This window comes from Lepisma saccharinum, chromosome 14, assembly GCF_977018435.1.
Source record: "Lepisma saccharinum chromosome 14, izLepSacc3.1, whole genome shotgun sequence".
Taxonomy (NCBI): domain Eukaryota; kingdom Metazoa; phylum Arthropoda; class Insecta; order Zygentoma; family Lepismatidae; genus Lepisma; species Lepisma saccharinum.
Window position 1 is genome coordinate 37,773,026 of NC_139242.1, and position 22,088 is coordinate 37,795,113.

Consider the following 22,088-nt stretch of genomic DNA (forward strand, 5'->3'; position numbering starts at 1 on the left):
TGTTCATATCCCTATTTTAACGTGTTTCTTACTTAACGACAACTTTTTCCCACGGCTGTAACTCTGTATGTACAACTGATTGTGTTTGGAAACTGTGTTCACAACCTCGTCTGCCTTGTATTTTTTTAATAGTAATAATAAAACTTTCATTGATGTGCGGGGCTTCGTTTTACATTCGTACATTAACATTCCACACATTGATCCCTAATCTAAAATTTACTGCATCAGTTCTTATGTACGTTCCACATCTGCTTGAAATGTATTCTTTCTGAACCTCATGCAACTAAATATCACGCATGTACTAGAACGAAGCGCAGCTTAGCTCGGAAACGGCTAATTTTCCTACTTGTAGATCAAAGTGCCTTGAACGGAATGTTAAGCATTTATCAAGGTAAATATGTTAATAGTTCCTCTTGGCCCAAAGAAATTAGACGTTAGAGATTTTCCAGACGCGTAAGAAATCTCCTACCAAAGACTAGAGGCGCTGTGTAAAGAAACTTCCACGTCTCCTCAACAACTACTTTCCAATTTCTATTTCACAGCCTGAAATCGGTGTGTGTAGGTCGAGGGAAAAGGAGATTTTTTTCCTCGATTTACCAGATACAGTGCCCACTCCATGCAGATGCGCTTTGCCGTGGAGATAGGTCCTAAGCATCAACGGCATTATCCTCATGCTCATCTTCATCTCACCCTTCATATCTTGGTAGTTCCTTACTCAAGAGGCCTAACCGATGGCGTAGTGGTAACGTCGTTGCCTTGTAATCAAGGGGTCCCGGGTGCGATACCCGGTGGAGGCACATAGTGGTTTGGGTCCCACTTTAAACTGTACGTCCAGTCCCTATTATCCTAACTGTGCATAAAATGGACTTAAAATACAAACTCTCAGTTCCTTGCTGAAATAAATGTCCTACATTTCTAACGTGTCGGGTTCTTGTTTTATTTATTTCAGAGTCAGTAGAAGTTTAGGGGTACACGTTCCTCTAGAAAAGAGCTTTTCGTGTGTGTGTGGTTATAAAATTTCTTGGTAACCTATTGTAAGATTTTCTTCCCGTTTATGTGAAGAATTGTTTAAAAGCGGACACAATTGACATCTTGGCATTTCTTGGGTTTGGACATTTGTAAAATTCCACGGAATGAATTATATATTTCTTGTTGGAATAGTCGCACTTGTAATATTTTGCATTATGCTTGCAAAAGTTTGATTTGTTTTAGTATTTTTGTGCCACTTTTGGCTAATCGGGACGATGAGGATGAGCAACGATATGATAAAGTTGATGAAGGGACACTACAATGAACATCCATGTCCAGACCGCGATTCGAATCCGGGATCCCTGCCCTCGTAGGGCGCTGTCATAACCACTGCGCCAGGAAGGTCAACTTGTGAACGCTACAAGTTTCCGTTTCACCCTCCCCCCCCCCTTTTGCATTAACTTTCTAAAAATGATAGATTGTTTGCATTTTGCATTTGTATGTTACGTCGGTTTGGCCAATTTGCCCATAAGGATGAGTGGAGATTAGATTAAATTGATGAAGGGACACTCACAAAGAACACTCATTCTTAGGTCTGGATTCGAACCCGAGAACTCCGGTGGCGAAATCGAAAGTCGATCATTTACTGCTTTCTGCCACCGAGCCGGCAGGATTTTTTAAATTTTTTTAAATAATGTCTTCTGTGGTGGAATTTCTGTGGAAGGTTCTACCAACAAAGCTGGGAAGATCTGTAGCCGACTCCCAGCGCGACCATTGCCATAACTCGTCCGTCTTAAAGGAATCGGACTACCCGATTGGAAGGAGTCCTTGTTAAACAAAAGCCACTCACCGAGATCGATGAAGTTGACCAGACTCAACCGGGGACACTCTGGTAGGCAATTAACCGACGACACCACGACGGGCCTTGGATTAAAGGGCGTGCTTATCTTAGACTTCCGTAATGGGATCGACCCCAGTTGCTTGCTAATAAGGAGTAAGTTACGACGCGGCTTGAGAAGGAGCAGAAACTGCAGTGTCTCTTGGGCTCTTGAGTTTCCTCGGCCTTAGGCGTTCATATGCTGGTCGTGCTTGAGCGAGGTTTAGTCGGAAACGAGCTTCGCCGCCGTTAAACATGGTGTGACATACTTATTGGGCAATGCTGTAGTGACAGATGCTGCACATGACGAGTGGGTGTAAGCGGTGCTGTTTTGGAAGGTTCTCAAATGTCAGAACCTCCCTTGCAATACTACATTATTGCTGGCTCCTGGAACCTGCAGCAAGCACAAATCATCTGCATTGATTCCATTGTTGTGTGGTTTGTCTTTATTTGTGCCGAGTGCCTCTTTACAGCCTAAGCTTTTGTCACAGGTGTTATCGTTGCACCACTGTTAAAACCACGAATGTGCTAAATCTTACTTTGAGATGGTGGAATTTTAATATTCTAGGGTCTGGAGAAAACAAGTTGTACATTTGGACAAATGTCATTGGACAATGTGTACCCACGTATGACTGTTGATTAACTCAAGTTAGTTAAAAGTATATCGACAAAAGATAGTCAGAAACTGTACTTAGGTGAAAAAGTTACAATATGCATATTCGTGGTTTTGACATTGTTGCGACGGTATACATTAGATCCTCGTAAGGAGTTAATCTCTTTATTATTAGTTTTTATAAAGAAAAGTATTATATTCGCGTGATCTATCAACGTTTCGTTGTTGCAGAATTGTTTATCTCAGTTTAGTGACAAACACAATTGATAGAAGTTAAGAAAAAGATAAAAGATTGTAGAAGAGATACTGTGAACAACTCGAGTTAGAGAGATTGTCTTTTGTCTTTGTTGAATGTCTTTCATGTAGTTTTTATAACATGAAGTTACAAGTTAAATAAATCTTGTTTTGTTCGTTAACGTTTTGCCTAATTCAAAGATCATTACAACAGTCATGTACATTTCTGAGTTGTAATGATTGCATTGAAAGTTAATGGGTTTACAACCCAGAATTCTCCGTGACTGTACCGCTAGCCGAGGAGCTAACGTGCCCACCATATTTTTTAAGTAACTATCGAATCAACTTTACATAGCTATGAAAAGGTTCCTTGCTAAAATGTGTAGTGGAAAAGAAGGGGATTTGACGTAGACGTTACTATTGTACGAAAGTTCTGGTCGAGCCACGTATCACATTTACATAAAAGTTTGCATCCAAACCATGTTATTAATGAATTATTCTTGAGGAGAATAAGATGTTCTGTCTTCTTCTTCTTCTTCGGAAACCATGGATTGAACATTCTCTCGTTTCTGCGATTTTTTTATAGAGAAACTCGACGAAGGTAGACCGAGAAAGAAATCATTGTAGTGCAAGGGAAGTTAAGGAAATGCATTTTACATTCATTTTACACTTTCTTGGAACGCTGCACGATTACATATTTGCACAACAGTTCTGTCGATTCTTTTCTTATTGAGTAGAAACTGCATTTAACAGCTTCTGGCAGTTGCTGTTCTAATTTATATTCTTGCGTGGTAATGAAGAAGCTGTTTACGGCTTTACAATATTGTTCCTTGAGGTTCCAGGGAACTTATAGTTGAAATTAGAATTCATCCGCGGTGCGAAGTAGATATTCAGTGCATCGTCGGTAAAATATTGCGCATAGCTTGGGGAAATTCTTTAGCTGTGCTTTTGACCGTAAAACTAGTATTTTGATAAATGTTAATAAGTGCTTGAGCAGCGCAGACATGGGATAAAGATCTATGTATTCTTAGCATGTGCATCTTGTTAACCTGAAGAAAGTTAGCAGCTTAAACAGCTAAATAAACTGCAAGAAATTATATTTTAGGAAAAACGAGTTGGAATACTGATTCATCCCAAAGTAGGTTTACACTAGTATTTTAAAGTTAGAATCGTCTAACAAGAACTCTGTTTGGTTTCGTGACTGTCTTGAAACAAAGATTTTTTACCTACGTTTGCGCAGTCGTTGGTAATCAACTAAATTAATGTTTGAATACAACATAGGGACACACGTTAAACGAACGTTTGATTAATATATCCCTTATGCCATTATTCGTAAACATACCCATGAAAATACTTTTTGTGGTTAGCATAGCACGCTGCAACGCCAGGGGTCTCGAGTTTGAATCCCGGCCTGGGCATGGGTGTTCTATGTGAGTGTCCTTTCATCATATCATCACTCATCATCATCTTCGCAATTGGTCAGAAGTAGCAGAAATGGAAAGTAAAATAAACCAAATCGATCAATCATAAAATGCTGTTTGTATGTGATCCAATACGAGCAGTAAAGACACGGACTGCCAAATATTTCGGTAGGGAGCAGTCGTTTAATAATAAAAAAAACTGGATTTAAGACGAAGTAAGACAGTAAGAAAAATAGTGGAATGCAAAGGATTATAGGAAGAGAACTTGACGGTTGTCTGAAGAGAGGATAGTGTTTTGGGCAGACTCTTGGAAGGCCTCGTGATAAAGAAAATAACAATAATAAAATATGTAAAATACAAGGAGGGGCTTTCATAAATCGTCAGGAATTGCACATGAACTCAAAAAAATCGAAGTCGAAATGTCCCAGGAAACATGCGTCAATGCATAAAGTAGTGATGTGATGATAACATTTTATTATAACTTTCTGTCACACATAGAAATGCATCATATCTCCAAAAGCTCCATCTGTGAAAACGTTAACATTCCGGTATTTGTTCGTGAATACTTGACCAGCACAGTCCCCGAAAGATAGATAGAGATCACCGAGAATGTGTCACCCGACCTTTTTGGACTTGTTCGCATGGGGATATTTCGTATCTAAGATTTACAAACGCAAGGCAGACCTCATCATTCTGCATTTCGCGTCACTGAAGAATGGGTTGTGTTTTGATATGGGCGGGGTCATGTGGAGTTATACTGGGCTGCAGTAGGTGTTTGTTCATTAATTCGTGGACATATGAGTATATGTATGTCGAATTATGGGTGTGTGTACAATTACACAAACGTTTACAATTAAGACCTTCCTTAACTGACTTTTGGGACACCCTGTCACACTACTGTAATCCTACTTTTAAGCCACACTTTATCAGCTACTGTCTTCGAATTCTGGATTGCAAAAGACCCCGAGAACGCGGGATACGCTATCTTTCCCGCGTCTTGCTCGTCGCATCGGGCTGGCCATTGAAGAGCCGGCTTTGTGGAGTGGCTGGCTATCTTAGATCTGCCGTGTCGCTCGAGGACAGCCTGTGGCTGGACGATGCGAACACCAGAGAGATACGCTTATCGTTTGTGGGCAGGCAAGGCGAGGGATCTCTGTCAATACGCTCTTGAGTGGTGCTTAGACAAGGGAACAATGACTGCACTCAAGTATAGAGGCTGCACATCATCAGCCACGGAGCCGTTGATTAGAATGTCATGCTCATGGAAGATTTTCTCGAAGAGGATGATGCTGTTCTGGAAAATCTTCCCACCATTCCTTTTTTAATGAACTGTATCTGCAGGGTATGAAGTCTGGGGGACCTGGGAAGGCTTGCATACGTTCGGGAGCAATTGTCTATTGCGCCGAGCTGGTTCAGCCAGTGATGAGCAACTGCAATCAATTTCTCTTCCTGGTTTTAATTGTTGTTCCGTAAATGTTTCGTCGACTGTCTCCCACGATCTTTTTTCCGAAAGAGGTTCTGTCAAAATACTATTTCTTACGGCTATTAGCTTTATGAACGAGCACTTTATGTTCAGTCTCATCGGGACTGGACGTACAGTTTAAAGTGTGATCTGAACAACTGTGCAACTTGCCTCCAAAGGGAGTCGAACCAAGGACTCCTTGGTTATAAGGTGACAGCGCTACCATGAATGGAAAGAACTGGCTATTAGGAAAACTACCAAAACACTGCTTTCGGGAGCGAGTGTCTTTTTTTTTTATTCTCCGTAAGAAATACAATTGATTCGAAATACATTTATTAATGCTATTTTTAAAAAGCTTTATTTAGACTTAGGTATCCGCTTACAACTGCAACATCATGGGGTTTTGTACCACAAATAAGGTATAAGTGTAATGTGTGAATTCGACATTTGTTCTCCGACCTAGTTATTGTACAACATTTATTAATATCACTTTATTTCATTTCCGCACTTTCACTTGTCTGTACACCTGAGTGCAGCACTCAATTTTAATGCGGTGTACATTTCACAGATGGTTAAAATAACTTCCACGTTAATTTATTTTAATTTATATTATGCAGTCAAAGGAGAATCATAAGCGGAGATCTAACAAAAATTATACCACTAATTTCAATTTATTTATTGATTTATTTTATTTTCTTAAAGTTTTGGATATAGTACTCAATGCCTACTTGATACTGAAACTTGAACAGAAGGAAAACGACAACAACAAGAGTTAAAAATTACACATATATTATTTAATATTGTCGGAAACTGTTCTGCAAGAAAATGTCGACCATTTGGAGGCAAGTTATTAAGCAAAAAAGTTTATAAGGAAAAGACCGTTGTAGAAGGGAGAGCCTTGTAATGGGATTATGAATGAGCTTTACGTTCGGAGTTCGTCGTGTTGGTACTAGTAGATTAAATTGAATTGATTATAAGTTCTGTTTTAATTTTACCATTGATGATTTTATGCAAAGAATATCATGTTTAACGAATATTTGTCAGCATATTTGTGGCATATGAATGAGTGTAGTTAACACTAGGCAAATTGTCCTCAGCGATTTTCGTTCTTCTTTATTCTCCATCCTATGTTTTCTTCAGGAATGTAATTCTGCTGAAAAGACATTGTCCTCTGCTCATTGGCATTTTTATTTCTGTTTATGAGGAAATTCATTGAGGAAAACACAGTGAATGGGAACGATGATGAACAATTCGCCTCGTATTTACTTTTGCCGCCTGCGCGAGCGTAATATTATGTAGATAGTAAGATACGTAATAGAATAAGTAAATGAATCCACGCTTGCGCTTATTAATAAATTAGCCTTTAATCGGCAGCGAAAGAGTTAAAAAAAGCCGAAAAGTCAAGGAGACGGGACGAATATTTGCGACTTAGCCAACGCATTTTTAGTTCCTGCGCATCAGAATTTTTCTGAGACAATCGTCCCTTTCTTGCAAATGATGGGTTTATGTATCGCACGTCAATCAGTTATGATGGACGAACTCATCGATTGTGTTTATCGTTACAGGCCGACGAACCAGGCGAGGATTCCATGAATGCCATGGAGGACTTTTCCACAAACGATGCTCCGGAGAAAGGCTTTAAAGGTAAGAATTCCCGCCATCTTTTTCTCGCTTACGTAACCTACAGGGTGTTCCGTAAGTCTGAACTCATGGTAATTTTCAGCAGGGTAACGCTCCTCCGCATTACGTGCTTACAGTTCGGCATCACCTTACCACACAGTTTCCCGCCCATTTGACTGTACGCCAAGGATAAATGAAATGGCCTTGACCCAGATCTCACTCCGCTCAATTTGGTTTTATGGAGCTATCTGAGAGCCGTGGTGCACAAGGTCAAACTTCTCAGTAAACGCACTGTGCAGTTTTGCAGGAGGGGAGATTTCGTCTTCAACTGTGTATGCAATGCACTTTGAACAAACTGTAATTCTACGTGTTTTTCTTATATGGTCCAGATTTGTGGGACACCCTGTATAACTGTAAGGGGGCGGTTTCGCTGCGCTACTTTCTTTATAGGGAGAGAGAGAGAGAGTGAAATTTACATATTCCTATCATGAACATTGTATCACCTCTCCGCGCGGTGCACTGCGAGAGGCGTGGGAGTGGAATATTCCAATTATTCTTCCTCTTCAGGGACAGGGAGGTGTAATTATCCAAAGTATTTAAACAATGTTGCTCATTACCCGCTGAAGTAATTACACTAATGCCTCTAATTAGATCAGGTTCAGAATTGCTAGATCCTTCTTTTATCGCACCGTGGAGTTTCTCTTTTCGCAGCCTCCTTCCCCTTCTTCTGTCGCCTTCTTTTGCGTTCTTTTTCCCCCTCGGGACGAAGAGGGGTTAAAATTCTTGCTTCCTTCTGTTCCGTGCCTATATTTTAATCTCGCGCACTCTTCCTAAGATGTATGCCTGTTCTGTGCAGTCACTCTTGTTTTGAAGTTAAGTTTATCGCCTCACACCTTTAGTGTTACTTCGGCTCGAGTAATCTTTAAAGTTTTTTTTTTTTTTTTTAGTAAAAGCTTACTCGGGAACATAGGAGAAAAAAGAATCCATCTTATCGAGTCCTTGCTTACAAGAGTAAGGATCTCCCATTGTACTATATGACTCTGACTCTGCATGAATAATTACAGTGAGTGAGGAAAAAATCGGGTTGTACAGGAAAACAAACGCATGTGTGGTTGATACGTAATGGTTACAGTTACCACACATGTTTCAATATGCCCACCATCTCCTTGAATGCATGCTTCGTCACTCCCAGTTGCGTAAGACGTCTGCTACTTTGATGGGGGTGATTTGGGAGCCTTTCTTCGAGGTGGTCCAGGCTCTTCATTTTCTCAATGTACACGATGGCCGTTACGTGTCCTCATAAGTAAAAGTCCAGTGGTGTTAAGTCCAGCGACCGTGGTGGTCATTCACCATTGTAACCTCACCTTTGTCTCACCCTGTAGACGGATTTAAAAGTAAATACAAATTTGAAGTACTGAATACACCAGGCAAAGATGTGCGAGTTACTATTCGGCCGAGACAGTTTCTCAAGGTTTAGCGTATCACATCGCACACTGTCATTTAAAAAACGTTGCCAGGTACTCATCGAAACAGGTTCACCTATCTATTCTCTTTCAACTATTCTCCATCCAACGTAAGAACGAAGTGATGCAACCACAACCACGTGACTTCTTGGAAGAGGTTTTTTCCCCCTGTGTTCTGGCATTATTTTGCCCAGGAATATATTGGTCGCTCCTATACAGCTCATAATATAAGACCCCACAACAGCTACGTTGAGTGGTGTGGCGTTATCACATGCACTATATTCATACGCGCAGGATTCCTGCACGGTTGAAATAGCCAATAGGGTTTCTCACAAACCATGACTACGTTCTTTCAGCGGACTGATAATAGAATGGCGTGATTCCTCGCACTTTAGGATTTTGACCATCATGTTGCACTAAATGGATGACCCTGTGGACACTTAATCTTACAGGAGGGAATTCGCCTCCCCACAACCACCATTAAGTCACACTTTGAACTACAAATACAGGGTGTTCAGTTTCATACCTTTGATGTAATTCAATCTGTGCGCCATTTAGAGCCCTGTATGTATCAAATCGTTACTCCACTTTAGTCTACACTCGGCTAAGCATATTTATAGGAATTTCATTTAGTGCTGTGGCCATTCTTTGACGCAGGTGGTCAAGTGACTATTTTTCTCTTGATACACAATGTCATTTACTTAGCTCAAAAAGAAACATCAGTAGGCGTCGAATCGGGATTTCACGGAGGCCAAGGAATGGAACGTACTCTGGCTATTCTGTTGCACGGACTCTATGAACAGCTTGGCACTTGCTTGCCGCTTCACGATTATGCTCCAAACACCATTGTATGGTGCAACAAAAGTAATACACTCGTGTTTGAAACCCCGGAGTTATTTTCCGGACGTTCTGTATAACCACTTTGTATTGTTCCTCTGTGACATTGTCACGTTTCTCTGTTTCCCGTATGCCACATATCTTTCTTGCTTGCCGTCATGAGACCCATAACTTTATTAATACGACACCCTGCTTACAAGCAGAGGCAACTACAATGCGAGGCACGAACTCGTATAATATATTCATTCTTTACCAGGGTGCAGGGAAGGAGAGAGAACGGTTCAAGCTAAATGTTAGCTTTCTTTTCTGCCAATCTATCTGCTGATGGAAAATCTCCAAGTTCCTTGGCTCTCCACCGAGCGGGGAGAAGAACGATCGCAAGATGTCTGATCCGCTACCCGGCATTCATCTATGACTTGAATAAGCTTTATAAATTACTTTTGCTTTCGATCTTAAAAGTACCAGCGTTGCTTATAAATTTCTGCAGCATGAACCTTTTAGCCCTTCCTGTCTTAACCCAAGCCGTCTCGTTCCGCTCGTTGCATTGCGGTAGTCTCAAGTGTCTTAAAGGCATCTTTCATACCGAATCGAGAAGGTACACGTGTCACTTAAGTTACGAATGTACAGGGTGGGCCAGCTCCACAGTCCCAACATTTATCATTTATTTAAACTTGCACCATTTCCAGCATCTCTTGTAGCTAGTGATTATGTTCCCAAACCTTTAAAAATAAATTATTATTGTAATAACTGTAATAATGGTGATAATAAAGTAGTAGTTACACATTATCCACTTGCTCGTTGTTTCAGTCTGGGGCTACTTTTTCGTGGCCCACTCTGTATCATTTCATACCGAATTTACACTACAAGAAGCTCAACCGAAAATTACCCCTTGCAGGGGAAAACTCACGTGAGAAATTTGTTTGGACTCAATCTTACAGCGTGACGTCACACCGTACTCACTCTGGTCTGTTGAACGCACATGCGCAGTGAATGCTTTCTTGTAGTCTGGTTGGGGGGGGGTGTCACTTGCCACTTCGGTCTGAAAGCTGTAGAGCCATAATAGCAAGTCTTCCACAGTTCGCCGGCTGACTGCTGTTTTGTCGTATCTCCACGTTTCGTCTGAAATGAGTCGATGATATCATGTTCCTTTGTACTGTCAAGTAGGGAGTGGGACATTAGAATTATACCTTCAATAAATTCTGAGACGATGCTAGTAAAATTTTACGTGGTTTATTAGACATAACTTCATAGAATCAAATATGCTCAGATAGGCCAATCGGAACTGGCACTGAAGTTTGAAGTGGAATGCAGACCACCGGGAATGGTTTTATTTAGCGTCGCGTTTCAGCCAATTTTGGCTAATCGCGACGATGAGGACGAGTGATGAAGTGACACTCACAAAAGAACACCCATGCCCGGACCGGAATTCGAAACCGGAACCTCTGGCATCGTAGCGCGCTGTGCTAACCACTGCGCCACGGAGGTCGGCTTCTCCAGGAATGGAACCCCTTTTACAAGATAAAAGCTTTAGCCACTACACTATCTGGGAGGCCTAGGAGCACAATGTGAATTTTATACAATCGTTGCAAGTTCCATGAGCACTGATTCTTTCTTTCAGTTACTGCTTTTGGTTACAGTAACAAGAAAATGATATGCTGCACTCGGCCAAATAGGTAATTAACCATAATTAACCAGGAGAAACATTTTCAGTCGTGACATTTAGATGGTAAACAGTTACAAGGACATTCCGACGTTTTGTTTTAACCTCGAATCAGCGAAGCGTTACGTTGAGCCAGGAGTCTGCTACAACGGATGAAGCTCCGTGAGCAAGGACATTACCTGGCGCTATATATGGAAAGTTCTGCTTATTAGCCACGTCCTTAAACGCGGTGGGCGGGGCTTCAAAAGTCAGTGTTGTTATGATTCGTTACTTGGAAGCCAACCTGAACAGGCTGGGCAATTACTTGTAAGAGGCGGAATTTCTATCATTGCAATTATTACACCCCTGCTGAAATTACTCCACGTGTGTGTTGCTTGCCGTGTTTGAAAAAAAAGAATATGAAGTGTTCTTTTTGCTCTGCCGTTACACATTCAAATTATTATAAAGTGTGTTTAGGTGAAAGTATTCAATTAGAAGTGTTTAACTCGTCACTCATACTCGCATCCCTTTTGCATAAAACCATTTTACTGTGGAACAAATCAACTGAAAGGATGGGAGGAAACATACACGTAGAGTCTTTCAGATGATTCTGTCCAAGCTGAAAGGTTTGGAACTTGCATTTGTATTACTCATCTAATGCCTATCTATGTATATATAGGGTATACCAATTTGAACGTCAAATCTTGAAAATTAGATAGAATGAAAACCACAAGGAATAATGACATACATTTTTTTTATTTTGAAGAGCAAACAATGTCATTATGTTTTGAACAATATGTCGTTCAAATGTCCTCCTCTGCTTCGGTGGGTGGAATGGATTCTGAAAGTCCAATTTTCCAGCACGTCTGCACACATATTGAGCTGTATAGCCTCAATGGTTCGTTCGATCTTCCGTTTCAGGCCACGAACTGTGCGTGGCTTAGTTTCATAGACCTTAGATTTGACATAACCCCATAGAAAAATAATCCAGGGGGGTTAGGTCATATGATCTTGTTGGCGAGTTCACATCACCCTTTCTGGACAGAACTCGTCCGGGAAACTTTTCCTGTAATATTTCCATTGTTTGGCGAGCTGTGTGGCAAGTCCTGTTGGAAAAACACATTGTTGATGTCAAGATTTGCCAGTTTAAGCCATAAAAACTGCACCATCATATTCCTGTATCGCTCCCCATTGAGTCATGTGATTTCCATGTTGGTCCTAAAAAAAAAAATAAGGCCCGATCACGCCATTGGTCCAAAAACTACACCATACAGTCACTTTCTTAGGATGGGTACGTCCAGAATCACTTGCGGATTTTCATCTGCCCAAATCCTACAGTTTTGTTTGTTAACGTAGCCATGAAGAAAAAAATGTGCTTCATCGGAAAATGCACGAAATGTCTGTCGAACTGAACACGAATTTTGGTAATAAATTCGAATAATTTCTATGCGTTGTTGCATTGTGTATCTCTCCATGATAACTTGTCACAGACTACTGCACACAGATGTCACAGTTCCATCTCGTTATTCCAGTCAGTGTTGCCATAATAACACACTTTCAAAGTTCTGATGTTCAAATTGGTAGACCCTTTATCTAGCACAGCGCTTGAGTACATGCACGGTGGACGGTAAAAATGGCAAGGGAAGAAAATGCCAGAGAACCAATTTGACAACATCCTTATAAACTGCCGATAGCCCAAGTTCATGTTCTTTTCGTCAGGAGCCCTGGCTCAACTGAAAGAAATGACCATTTATAGTAACATCATATAAACTTGTTGCGCACTGTGTTGTGAATTGCAATTTCAGAGTCACGCACAACGGTCGGTAGTGAAAGTTGGCAACCGACGTTCTGCCACTTCATCAGTATAGCCTGCAAAGAAAGGAAATTAGTATCTTCACAGCATCGTAATCAGATGCATGCATATGCAAGAAGATGAAGAGAAACCTCTTCCCACTCTTCTGAGATCAAATCCCAACTTCAAGAAGTAAACAAGATTGTCTTCCATAGTGCATGACCGAATTACCCAACTTTTGTATTCCATGTGCCATTTTGCCTAAATTCGTAGGAACACCACTATCATGTTAAAGAAGGTGTTGTATTTTGGTCCATTAACTGTATGATTCAAATTATTTTTATTGACATGCTAATACATAAAAAAGGAACATATTAATACTTTAATAGCAAGTAAATAGTGTTTGACTTTCCACTGACCAGACACTGATAGGGGTTTATGATAATTATGTAGATTGAATTGTCATTATTCTCTAATTGAAGTCTTCACGTAATCCCTTGCTTCTACTTCATAAATACTGCGAAATCATTTCCCTTCATTAATTTACATTAATAGCAAAATCAGATTTGTAACCCTAACCACCTCTTGATTACCAGGCGAGAGGACGGACGAAATTGTTAATCTTCCCCTCGGTACTCTTCAATGTAAACTGATCCTCAGAATCACACATGACGCATATGCTGCTGCTTCCAAGATGTGAGGTATCCGGCGACATTCCGCGTTTTCACGAAACGCCCCTGCAACAGTTTGCATGCATGCAAATATATCCTGTCGTAGTGTTTTGTTTGCCCATGCTGAAAGGCATCCGAGGAATGTTTATTTCTGAACTGTTTACGCCGATCTTCTTCATTTCGAAAGAAGAAAAAAAGAACCTAAAGGTGAGAGAGGGAAATCGTGACTGAACATACGCCGAGCTATTGATCGTAGTTATTGCCCAACAGATCTGAATGACAGGTGCGGTAAACTCAACAGGTGAAGTGATGTCTTGATTATGTAAGTTGTTATAAACTCTCTTATACTCTGCTGATCTTGCGTTCGAATGCGTCCTCCCGTCGCCTGCCGAACCAGTCAAGGAAGTGGGAATGGCCAAACCAGATGCCGATGAAACTTGAGAAGGAATCCTTGCCTTCCGCGGCGGGACGGTGGAAAATAGATTTCTCTTACGTTGGATGCAGATTTCACTTCTAAATAGAACTGTTTTATCTGGATTTTCCTTTAGCTATTCAAGTTCGGGCCCGGACATAGATGTATTTCTTTCCTCGTCCGTTCTTTCTTCCCCATCGTCGCGATTAGTGTAAAGAGATAGAAAAAAATATACCTATAAATTGTTTTATTTTCCTTCAATTATTTATATCTTTGTCAGATTTAGTTAGTCTTTTCACCTAAGAGTCTTATTGAATTTATTTATTTATTGAGAAAATTCCAGGTGCTGCACAATGGCCATTTTAGACTTGTCAACAATGAAAGGAAGGGGGGAATGACAAAATAACACAAAAATAATTAACAAATTAACAAAAAATAAGAAAAATATGGCACTATTTGATATAATTTACCAGCATTTCTTCTGATGGAAGACTGAAAGGCATACTCCAAGGAAAATATATCAATACTTGATGGGTGGTCATTATATTGTGTTGAAAGTCTGTAGAAGAGAGATCTTTTTTGAATTTCTAGTCTAGGTTTCTTTGTGTAAAATAGGTTTGTGTTTCGTGTTGAGCGCATAGGTACTCGAAAGTGGAATTGTATAACGCGGCAGAGTACTACTGGACCGTTACAGCCATACCGTTCGTAATAAGCATTTAATTGTTACAATTTTTTCATGATTAGTAATAATTGTGAATAGTGAGTTATTGTTTTCCTCCTTCCTGTTGATGTAAGCGACGTGTCCACCGCCTTTGTCGTCGCCTTGTAATAAAGCGCTCCCGGGTTCGATACCAGGGGTAAACTTTAAACCCATTTTAAACTATAGGACCAGTCCCGGGTAGCCTATCAGTGCATAAAGTAGTAAGGTAGAGGTAAAGTTCCCGTGAATATAGCACCGTCCCATGAAGGCACATGTAGGAGATGTGGGGTTAGGGCCACATATAGTCTCGATCTCGGTCATTTGGAGGTGATGTGATCAGCACCACGCTCCGGCCGCCTTTACCGTCCCAGGTACCCATTGATTTGAGGCTAGGTGAGCCCCGGAGCCGCTTTATGCGGGGACAAGGCCGGAAAATGTCCGACCTACGATTACTCTCCCCAGGAATCGAACCTAGGTCTCCCATTATACGCCCTACCGACTAGACTACCACGGCTCCATAAAGTGGACAGAAACTCAAATAAAGTATCCCCTGCCTCCTTGGCTCCACACATTCTAGTCTCGGTCTCGCGTGGGACGTAAAGTGCCTTTGGCAGAAAAATGTCGGTCGCTGCTGGAATACCATGTATTCATTGCCTTTACTTCTGGTGGAGATATTTGTATGCAAATTTGAAAAATCAATGTAGCGTGAAGACGTCTTGGTAGCATAGTAGGCCCCAAACAAAATATAACACCATCATCAACCTAACAGAACAACTTTCTTGCACAGTTATCGTTTGATCCTATTAGGAGGGAAGGCATGCCAAGGGAGGTAGTTTTAGGTCTTCCCCTAACCGTTTGTTGTACAAGTTTTGCGTATGAGCTTGAAGTAATACGGTAACTAAGCTTGGCTATTAACAAACTCAAACGCGGCCTGGTCCAAGACGCATTGACGTACATCCTAGACTGTCTTTACCAAACACCAAGCGGCGGGAATTAAGGAAATTGTTTACAGAAAAGGATTCTCAAGCATATTGCAACAAGAAAAGGAAGGTGCCACGGCATACAAAGATTATGAACTTGAGGGAGGTGTATATAATCCTAAAGGGAGAACTTAAGCACACAAACTTCCCCAAAGGCCTACATGAAGGAACTTTCTGAAGTTCCTGGGTAAACAGAAGCAGGGCCCACACACATGCCAAACGGGAGAATCGATTATGGAGAAGAACCAGCTGGACTTCCGAGTTTAGATGTGAAGCAAACCTTAGGTAATTTCTTTTCATGTTTGTTTCAAGCTTGTAGTGGGAGTGAGCATTTTTGATGGTTCTGCGAAAAGAAAATTTGGGTACGTACAGCTGACCTCAAATATAACGAAAGGCAAATTGTTCATTACTATTTTAATTTTCTTTTATATCCTGCGTGCTCCTAAGAGGAAAGAATTGTGATGCTGAGACGAACCTTTTTCCCTGCTGAAATTAATCCTTAATTTGTCAGCATCGCTTGCAGACAGTAGCGCCGAACATGGGGCTCAATAACAGTTTACTTTTTTTTTGGTAGGTAAGACTTAGCATTAGGAGTACATGGTGCGGGGCAAAAAATGAGAGGAAGGCAACTGCTCCACTTAATCGCCGGAGCATAGGCGTGTTGTATGTTTTAATTACTTCTCCAAGCATAATTAAAACTCTGAAGTTCCTCCATTTCCAGACTTGCAGTTTGACAAGTTCCTTCAAACTAACCGCATTGACGTTTATTGTGATTGTCCCTTCATCAATTTCATATAATCATCACTCATCCTCATCGTCGCGATTAGCCAAAAGTGGCAGATAAGCGACGCTGAATAACATTAATACAAATTCAAGATAACTGTCTATGGTACAAATTATCTCTGTACTCTGACATAATTCGCGAAAGATAATGACAGTTTCTTTTTACAACAGTGCATTTATTTATGTCCATAACTGATTGTTCATGAGCCGCAGTGATCCAGTCGGTAGCGCGTCTGACTGCCTCGCGGGATACCCGGGTTCGATTCCCGGGGTGTGGTGATTTCAGGGGGAAATGTTTTGCAGTAATGTCCCCTCGTGTTACGGCTCTGGGATTCATCCAGCCTCTAATAAATGGGAGCTGGTAGGGCGGACGGAACGTGATGCTGATCACGTCATTTCCACAAATGCCCGGCATTGTGAATATGTGGGTGCAGTGCCCCAAAATGCCTCCATCATGCAGAGGGAAGCTTGACTTCACTTTTCCATAATTTTTTCAGCAACTTTAGAAAGATGTGATGTGAACTATTAGTAAACTATACTATACTACCAATTGAATTTTATTATAAGAATCATTGTTATTATTAGCGTTTAATATTGGGCACTTTCACATTGAATATCCTGCCTTCATAAACATGCGCTCTGTGTATGTGTAGATAGAGCAGCCGTGGGTTTCGAGATTTACGAGTTGCTTGAGAGAAGAGTTCAGAACGATGGGACGAAGCAGCATCTCAGTGGCGAAGAGACATGCGTCTTCTTGCAGGGGTGAAGGAAGCAGAAACTCGTTGGCAGTGTACACCGTGAAGAAGCTAATGATAACCACATTGGATGCTGTCTCTGTAATGTGATTTCCGACGCCACAGACCAGCGGTTGCAATCTTTTCAAGGTCAAGATCATAATCGTGATTAATGCAACACGAACACACGGAGAGAGAGAAAGAGAGATGCATTGTTCAAGTGACAACATAGGAATCTTTTGTTTTATTTCGTGTACAATCACCACAGCTCTCGATAGTATTACTTTGTTTCTTTGTGTTTCTCACAAACTTTAAACGGTTCACATATGTACGTGAACACACCAGTATGTGCACATGGAGTTTTTGTAAATAACAAGTGTGTAGCGGAGGGTTCGTAATCACGATGTATCTTCTAACCATTCGGTTCTTCGTGACAGTATAACAGTAGAAATTTCAGGATAGAGCGTTGCCCATATCGTGTGAACTTCTTGTAGAACATTTTTCAACGTACTTTCTTGATATTAGGGCATTCGACATTTCACACATAAAATTTAAGGTTCTAGACATGTGATTTGGATTAAAATATTCATAGAATTTTGAAGTACTTTGTGGTGTCTGCTAACAAATAAAAAGAAAAACGTGAGTATAGATGTGATGACATAGCCGGAATGCATGAAAAGCATTAACGAAAATGTGTCATGTGTGTGGCGCTTTAAAAATGTCTCAAAGTTTGACTTCATTTGCGAAGCATAAAGGCATCAGATGCTAGAAATTTTGGTTGGTGAAATATGCAAATTATATGCATTTACAAATATTTAAACCTTAATGCAATTAAAGACAAGAATTTTCAGATTGATTCATTTTATTATTTACAGGGAGTAAGACCACTTTTCGTGCTTGATTGAAGAATGTGTAGTTTTAATATTGTGACATGCAAATATTCCCTTGAGTTTTTATGTAACCGTTATAATGTATCATTAATTTACAACAAGCGATAAACTCACAGTTTTGCTCTTGGTTCCTCATTTACACTTTTTTCTTTCGTCGATCATTTCGTTTACTATAATATATTGTGTTTATTGTAGATCTGCGTGATTTGCTCTTTCCTTTACGTGGTAATATCTCGCTTCGTGTTTCAAGTCATTGCAATCTTACACTGCTTCCAAATGTCCATTCTAAAACACTAACAATATCACCAAAAACACGAACTGACTCACCTTCCAGAGAGATTCTGTGGAATTCCGGCAACGTTCTGCGGCAAAAATTAGGAAATTCTTGTTTGGCCATTTTCTCCTCCCACAGCTGCGTGTTCTATATCGGAGGCAGTTAGAGTTATCTGGAACAACACCTTCGGCCAAATAACCTATTATGCGGTTGATGAGTTTCTCGAGAATGGCACCTGGTGCGCTTGAATGACATCGCTTGCCTACCAATAGTGAAGCATAGACCAAACTTTCCGCAGCTTTTTGTTAGAAGGTGCATTATAAGAAAAACATGGTTTATAATTAATTTTTCTTGGTACTTCATTGTGATGAAGAAAAGAACAAAACTATTTAATATTAGTTCGATATACCATAAATGAATCTTCGGTGGACTTTACGTGAAAGATTACCTTTCTGCTAAGTCTATACTTGTCATATGGTATATACTTAGCATGCTATTCTGACATAATTTGCTTCTTATCAGATGTGAATTAGGAATTTCGGAACTGGTGACCAAATGTTATGCTGTCATGTTTTTTAAATTATGTTGGAAAGACTTCGGAAAGAAAGAAGAAAAATAATATTCATATCCTAGCAGCCAAATGTAATTGATGCATTTAGTCAGGTGTTTTTTTTTTTTTACTATGAATTATGACACTTCCACGTAGTACACTCTGGACTGCATTTTGCAGACAAACGAGGCTCTGGCGACTGGCCCCATGGCCAGTATAATTCTGTGGGTTGTCCTCTTTTTTGTCCTTATGTGTGCTGAGTGCCCTTTTACAGCCTCAGCTTTTAACGGAAGTCAGAATATTTTAGTTACGCAACGTTTTACCGTATTTGTAACGGTAAGGGGCTGAACCCCGTATAATGCGACGGGTGCAAAATAGCCTAAGTGCTGACGTACCCAAAATTTTAAATTCAAATTCAAACTATGAATTATGAAATATTTGAGTTGATTTTTGTTATTTAGCGTCGATTTTCTACTTCTTTTGGCGAATCGCGACGATAAGGCCGAGTGATGATATGATTAAATTGAGAAAGGGGTTATTTCTCTTGTAGTCTACGGTTATTACAAGCATAAAAACACGTTTTTCGTTGTAATAACCGTACACTACAAGAGAAATAATTCTACAATGCAAGCGATGCGTACATATAAGAAAAATGAGAAAGGGACACTCACAAATAACTCCCATGCCAAGGCCAAGATTCGAACCGGAGGCGCCTATCGTCGTAGCGCGCTGTGCTAACGTCTCCGCCACGAATATCAACTGGATTATTCTTGCAAGAAGAAATATGTAAAATTTCAACCGTCAACATCCTTCCACTTGACTTTCAATTGTTGGCATTCAAAATTTTTAGTGTGGCTACCGTAATGTAGTGTCGGTTTCTTTTCCTTTGGTGCGAGTGCGGTGTTACTGTTGTGTGGCGAAATGAAAAACAAATAGAAAGAGTCTTGGGTGGTTTTTGTATTTTTACATCGCTTTTCTTCCCGGTTTTGCTCATCGCGCCGATGTGAATTGGTGTTAATTAGATGGAATTGTTCAAGCGACACTCACAAATAACAGCCATGCCGGGACTCAAAGCCGGGTGCTGGTAACAGTGACAGACTACTTTTTTTCCTGCGATCGTAGAACAATTTCAACAAGGTGGAAACATGTCCTAGAGAAGGACGAAACGAAAGAACTAGGAAGCATTTGTTAGGTATGAAGTTGTATCTGTCGATAGGTAGTTGGAACTATATATATACATTTGCTGGAAGTGCCGAGGACAAAGCTTCCAATACAAGTCGAGGAGGTGTCTCGGTCCCAAGGCTATCAAGTTAAAGCATCGCGCGGGGAGATATTATTGCTATTGTTCGTAGATGCTTCGAACGAATTGGGTCCCTTAGTCTGCCGGTTGTTTCCCGCGAGTGATATCGGCTCGTTCGTATCGGCTGTAAAGCAATCCACCAGGACGACTTGGAAGACAATGGGGATGCGAGACAAGGGGGGATTAATCCCGGGTAACATCGCAAAAAAGCAAGGAGGGGAGGAGGCCTTTGCTCCCTCACAGATTAGAGGACGCGAACTTCCTCTGGTTTCTTGAATATGTACCTTCGAACTGTTCTATTTTCCCTCCTTGTGGAGGTAATTTGTGTCAGAGTAGCTAGGCTCCTACATCTAGTACGTTGCAAATATTTATTCAAATGTAACAGAACAATTTTAATTCAGCTTTTCTACACGCAGTACCGAGATTTACATACACCATGCACATCCATATAACTGTGATGCTGTGCATCGTTGAAATTTATGAGATTTGTAAAGCTTGGTGGTCTTGTGGATGAGGAAGAATTATTGGTCTTTATTGCATTTTGATATGATGAAACAAAAATGTAAAAAAGAAGGTCGAAAGTTTATCCGAGTTTGTCCACTTTATGCTCAGATGGGAAATGGACTTTCAGTGTAAAGTGGAACAGCATCTGGAACCGTCTATTTACAAGACGACAGCATTGCCAATGCGCCATCAGAGAAGGCCGTAAAAGCTTATTAAAGCAATCCAAAAGTCTAAGTTACTGTACAGTAAACAGCAAAAGTAAACTTATAATCAAGATGTCCCCGGTTCGAATTCCGGTAGGGGCACAGTTGTCCAGCTCCCACTTTAAATTGTGCATCTAATCCCGATTAGCCTGCTGTAGACTTTGACGATATTTGAGTAAGTGGAGTAGTAATGAAAACTTGATTGATTTTTATATTTGGGCAAATCAGAACCTAGACTATTTTTGCCCGCCACACCCTTAACTAAAAGAAAATTGAGGACAGTGTCCTAACAAGAAAATAAGATATGCTTGTCAAAAACTTCCTTACTCGACTTTTAAAACTAATACATTCATTCTTTACTTAACAAGAACTAAAATTATACTCTCTCTGGTGATAAAATCCCCATACCCTAGTTCGAAGCTGAGGCTGTAAAGGGCCACTCAGCACACACATAAGGGCAAGTACAGGACAGCACGACACGACAGATGATTATCCTGGCCGTGGGTCCAGGCGCCAGAGCCTCGTTGGCCTGAAAGAAGCAATTATTTTTAGTTCAAAAGTTCCATACCCGTTACACCTTCGGTCTCTTGCCGAAGGTCCTGGTTTCGATCCGAATCAACCCTACAAAAATGTTGCTAAACGTCAGTTTGTGGAGAGGTAATAGACAGTGTCCAAAACTCCGTCGCCACTATCCATTAATGACCAAAGCAAGCCACTGCACACGTGGAACCCTGAACACTACTCTGAATTGATATATACCAGAAGTTTTGCAAGAGAGTCGTTATTTCCAAAAGACCGAGGGAGTCTGCACTTAGTTAGCGACGTCAAAGCGTTCAGTTTTGTAGCAGAATTTTGGTACAAGAGAGAGAAGTCGGCGTTCACAAATTATCATTGCGCAGCGCCCTTTTGTTGCGATGTTATTAAGATGTATTAGCGTCCGTAGCGTTGCGGTGTTTCTTGCGGTCTCCAGATAAGTGGAAACAATGAATGCTCGGTCGGAAGAAAGGAGGAGCCAGGAAGGAACCTTCGGGGCCTCACGATGACGCACGTGAATAATTGTGCGACTCCGAGAGCAGATGTGGATACATTTTCCACAGCGCGAACATATCTCATACTCGGAAATGTTTGGGCGACCGACCACATCCAGTTGAGACCGTGTT

The 22,088-nt window shown here is 40.8% G+C and overlaps 1 protein-coding gene across 3 annotated transcripts in view; it reads left to right on the forward strand.

Annotated features, from left to right (window-relative positions):
• LOC145998801 (ubiquitin carboxyl-terminal hydrolase 48-like) overlaps positions 1-22,088 on the forward strand; it is a 319,266-nt gene that overhangs the window by 280,422 nt on the left and 16,756 nt on the right. For all 3 annotated transcript variants that reach the window (XM_083135408.1, XM_083135411.1, XM_083135410.1), the window contains exon 20: positions 7,142-7,220. In XM_083135408.1, coding sequence (XP_082991534.1) covers positions 7,142-7,220 — 79 coding nt within the window. The remainder of the gene's footprint in view (positions 1-7,141; positions 7,221-22,088) is intronic.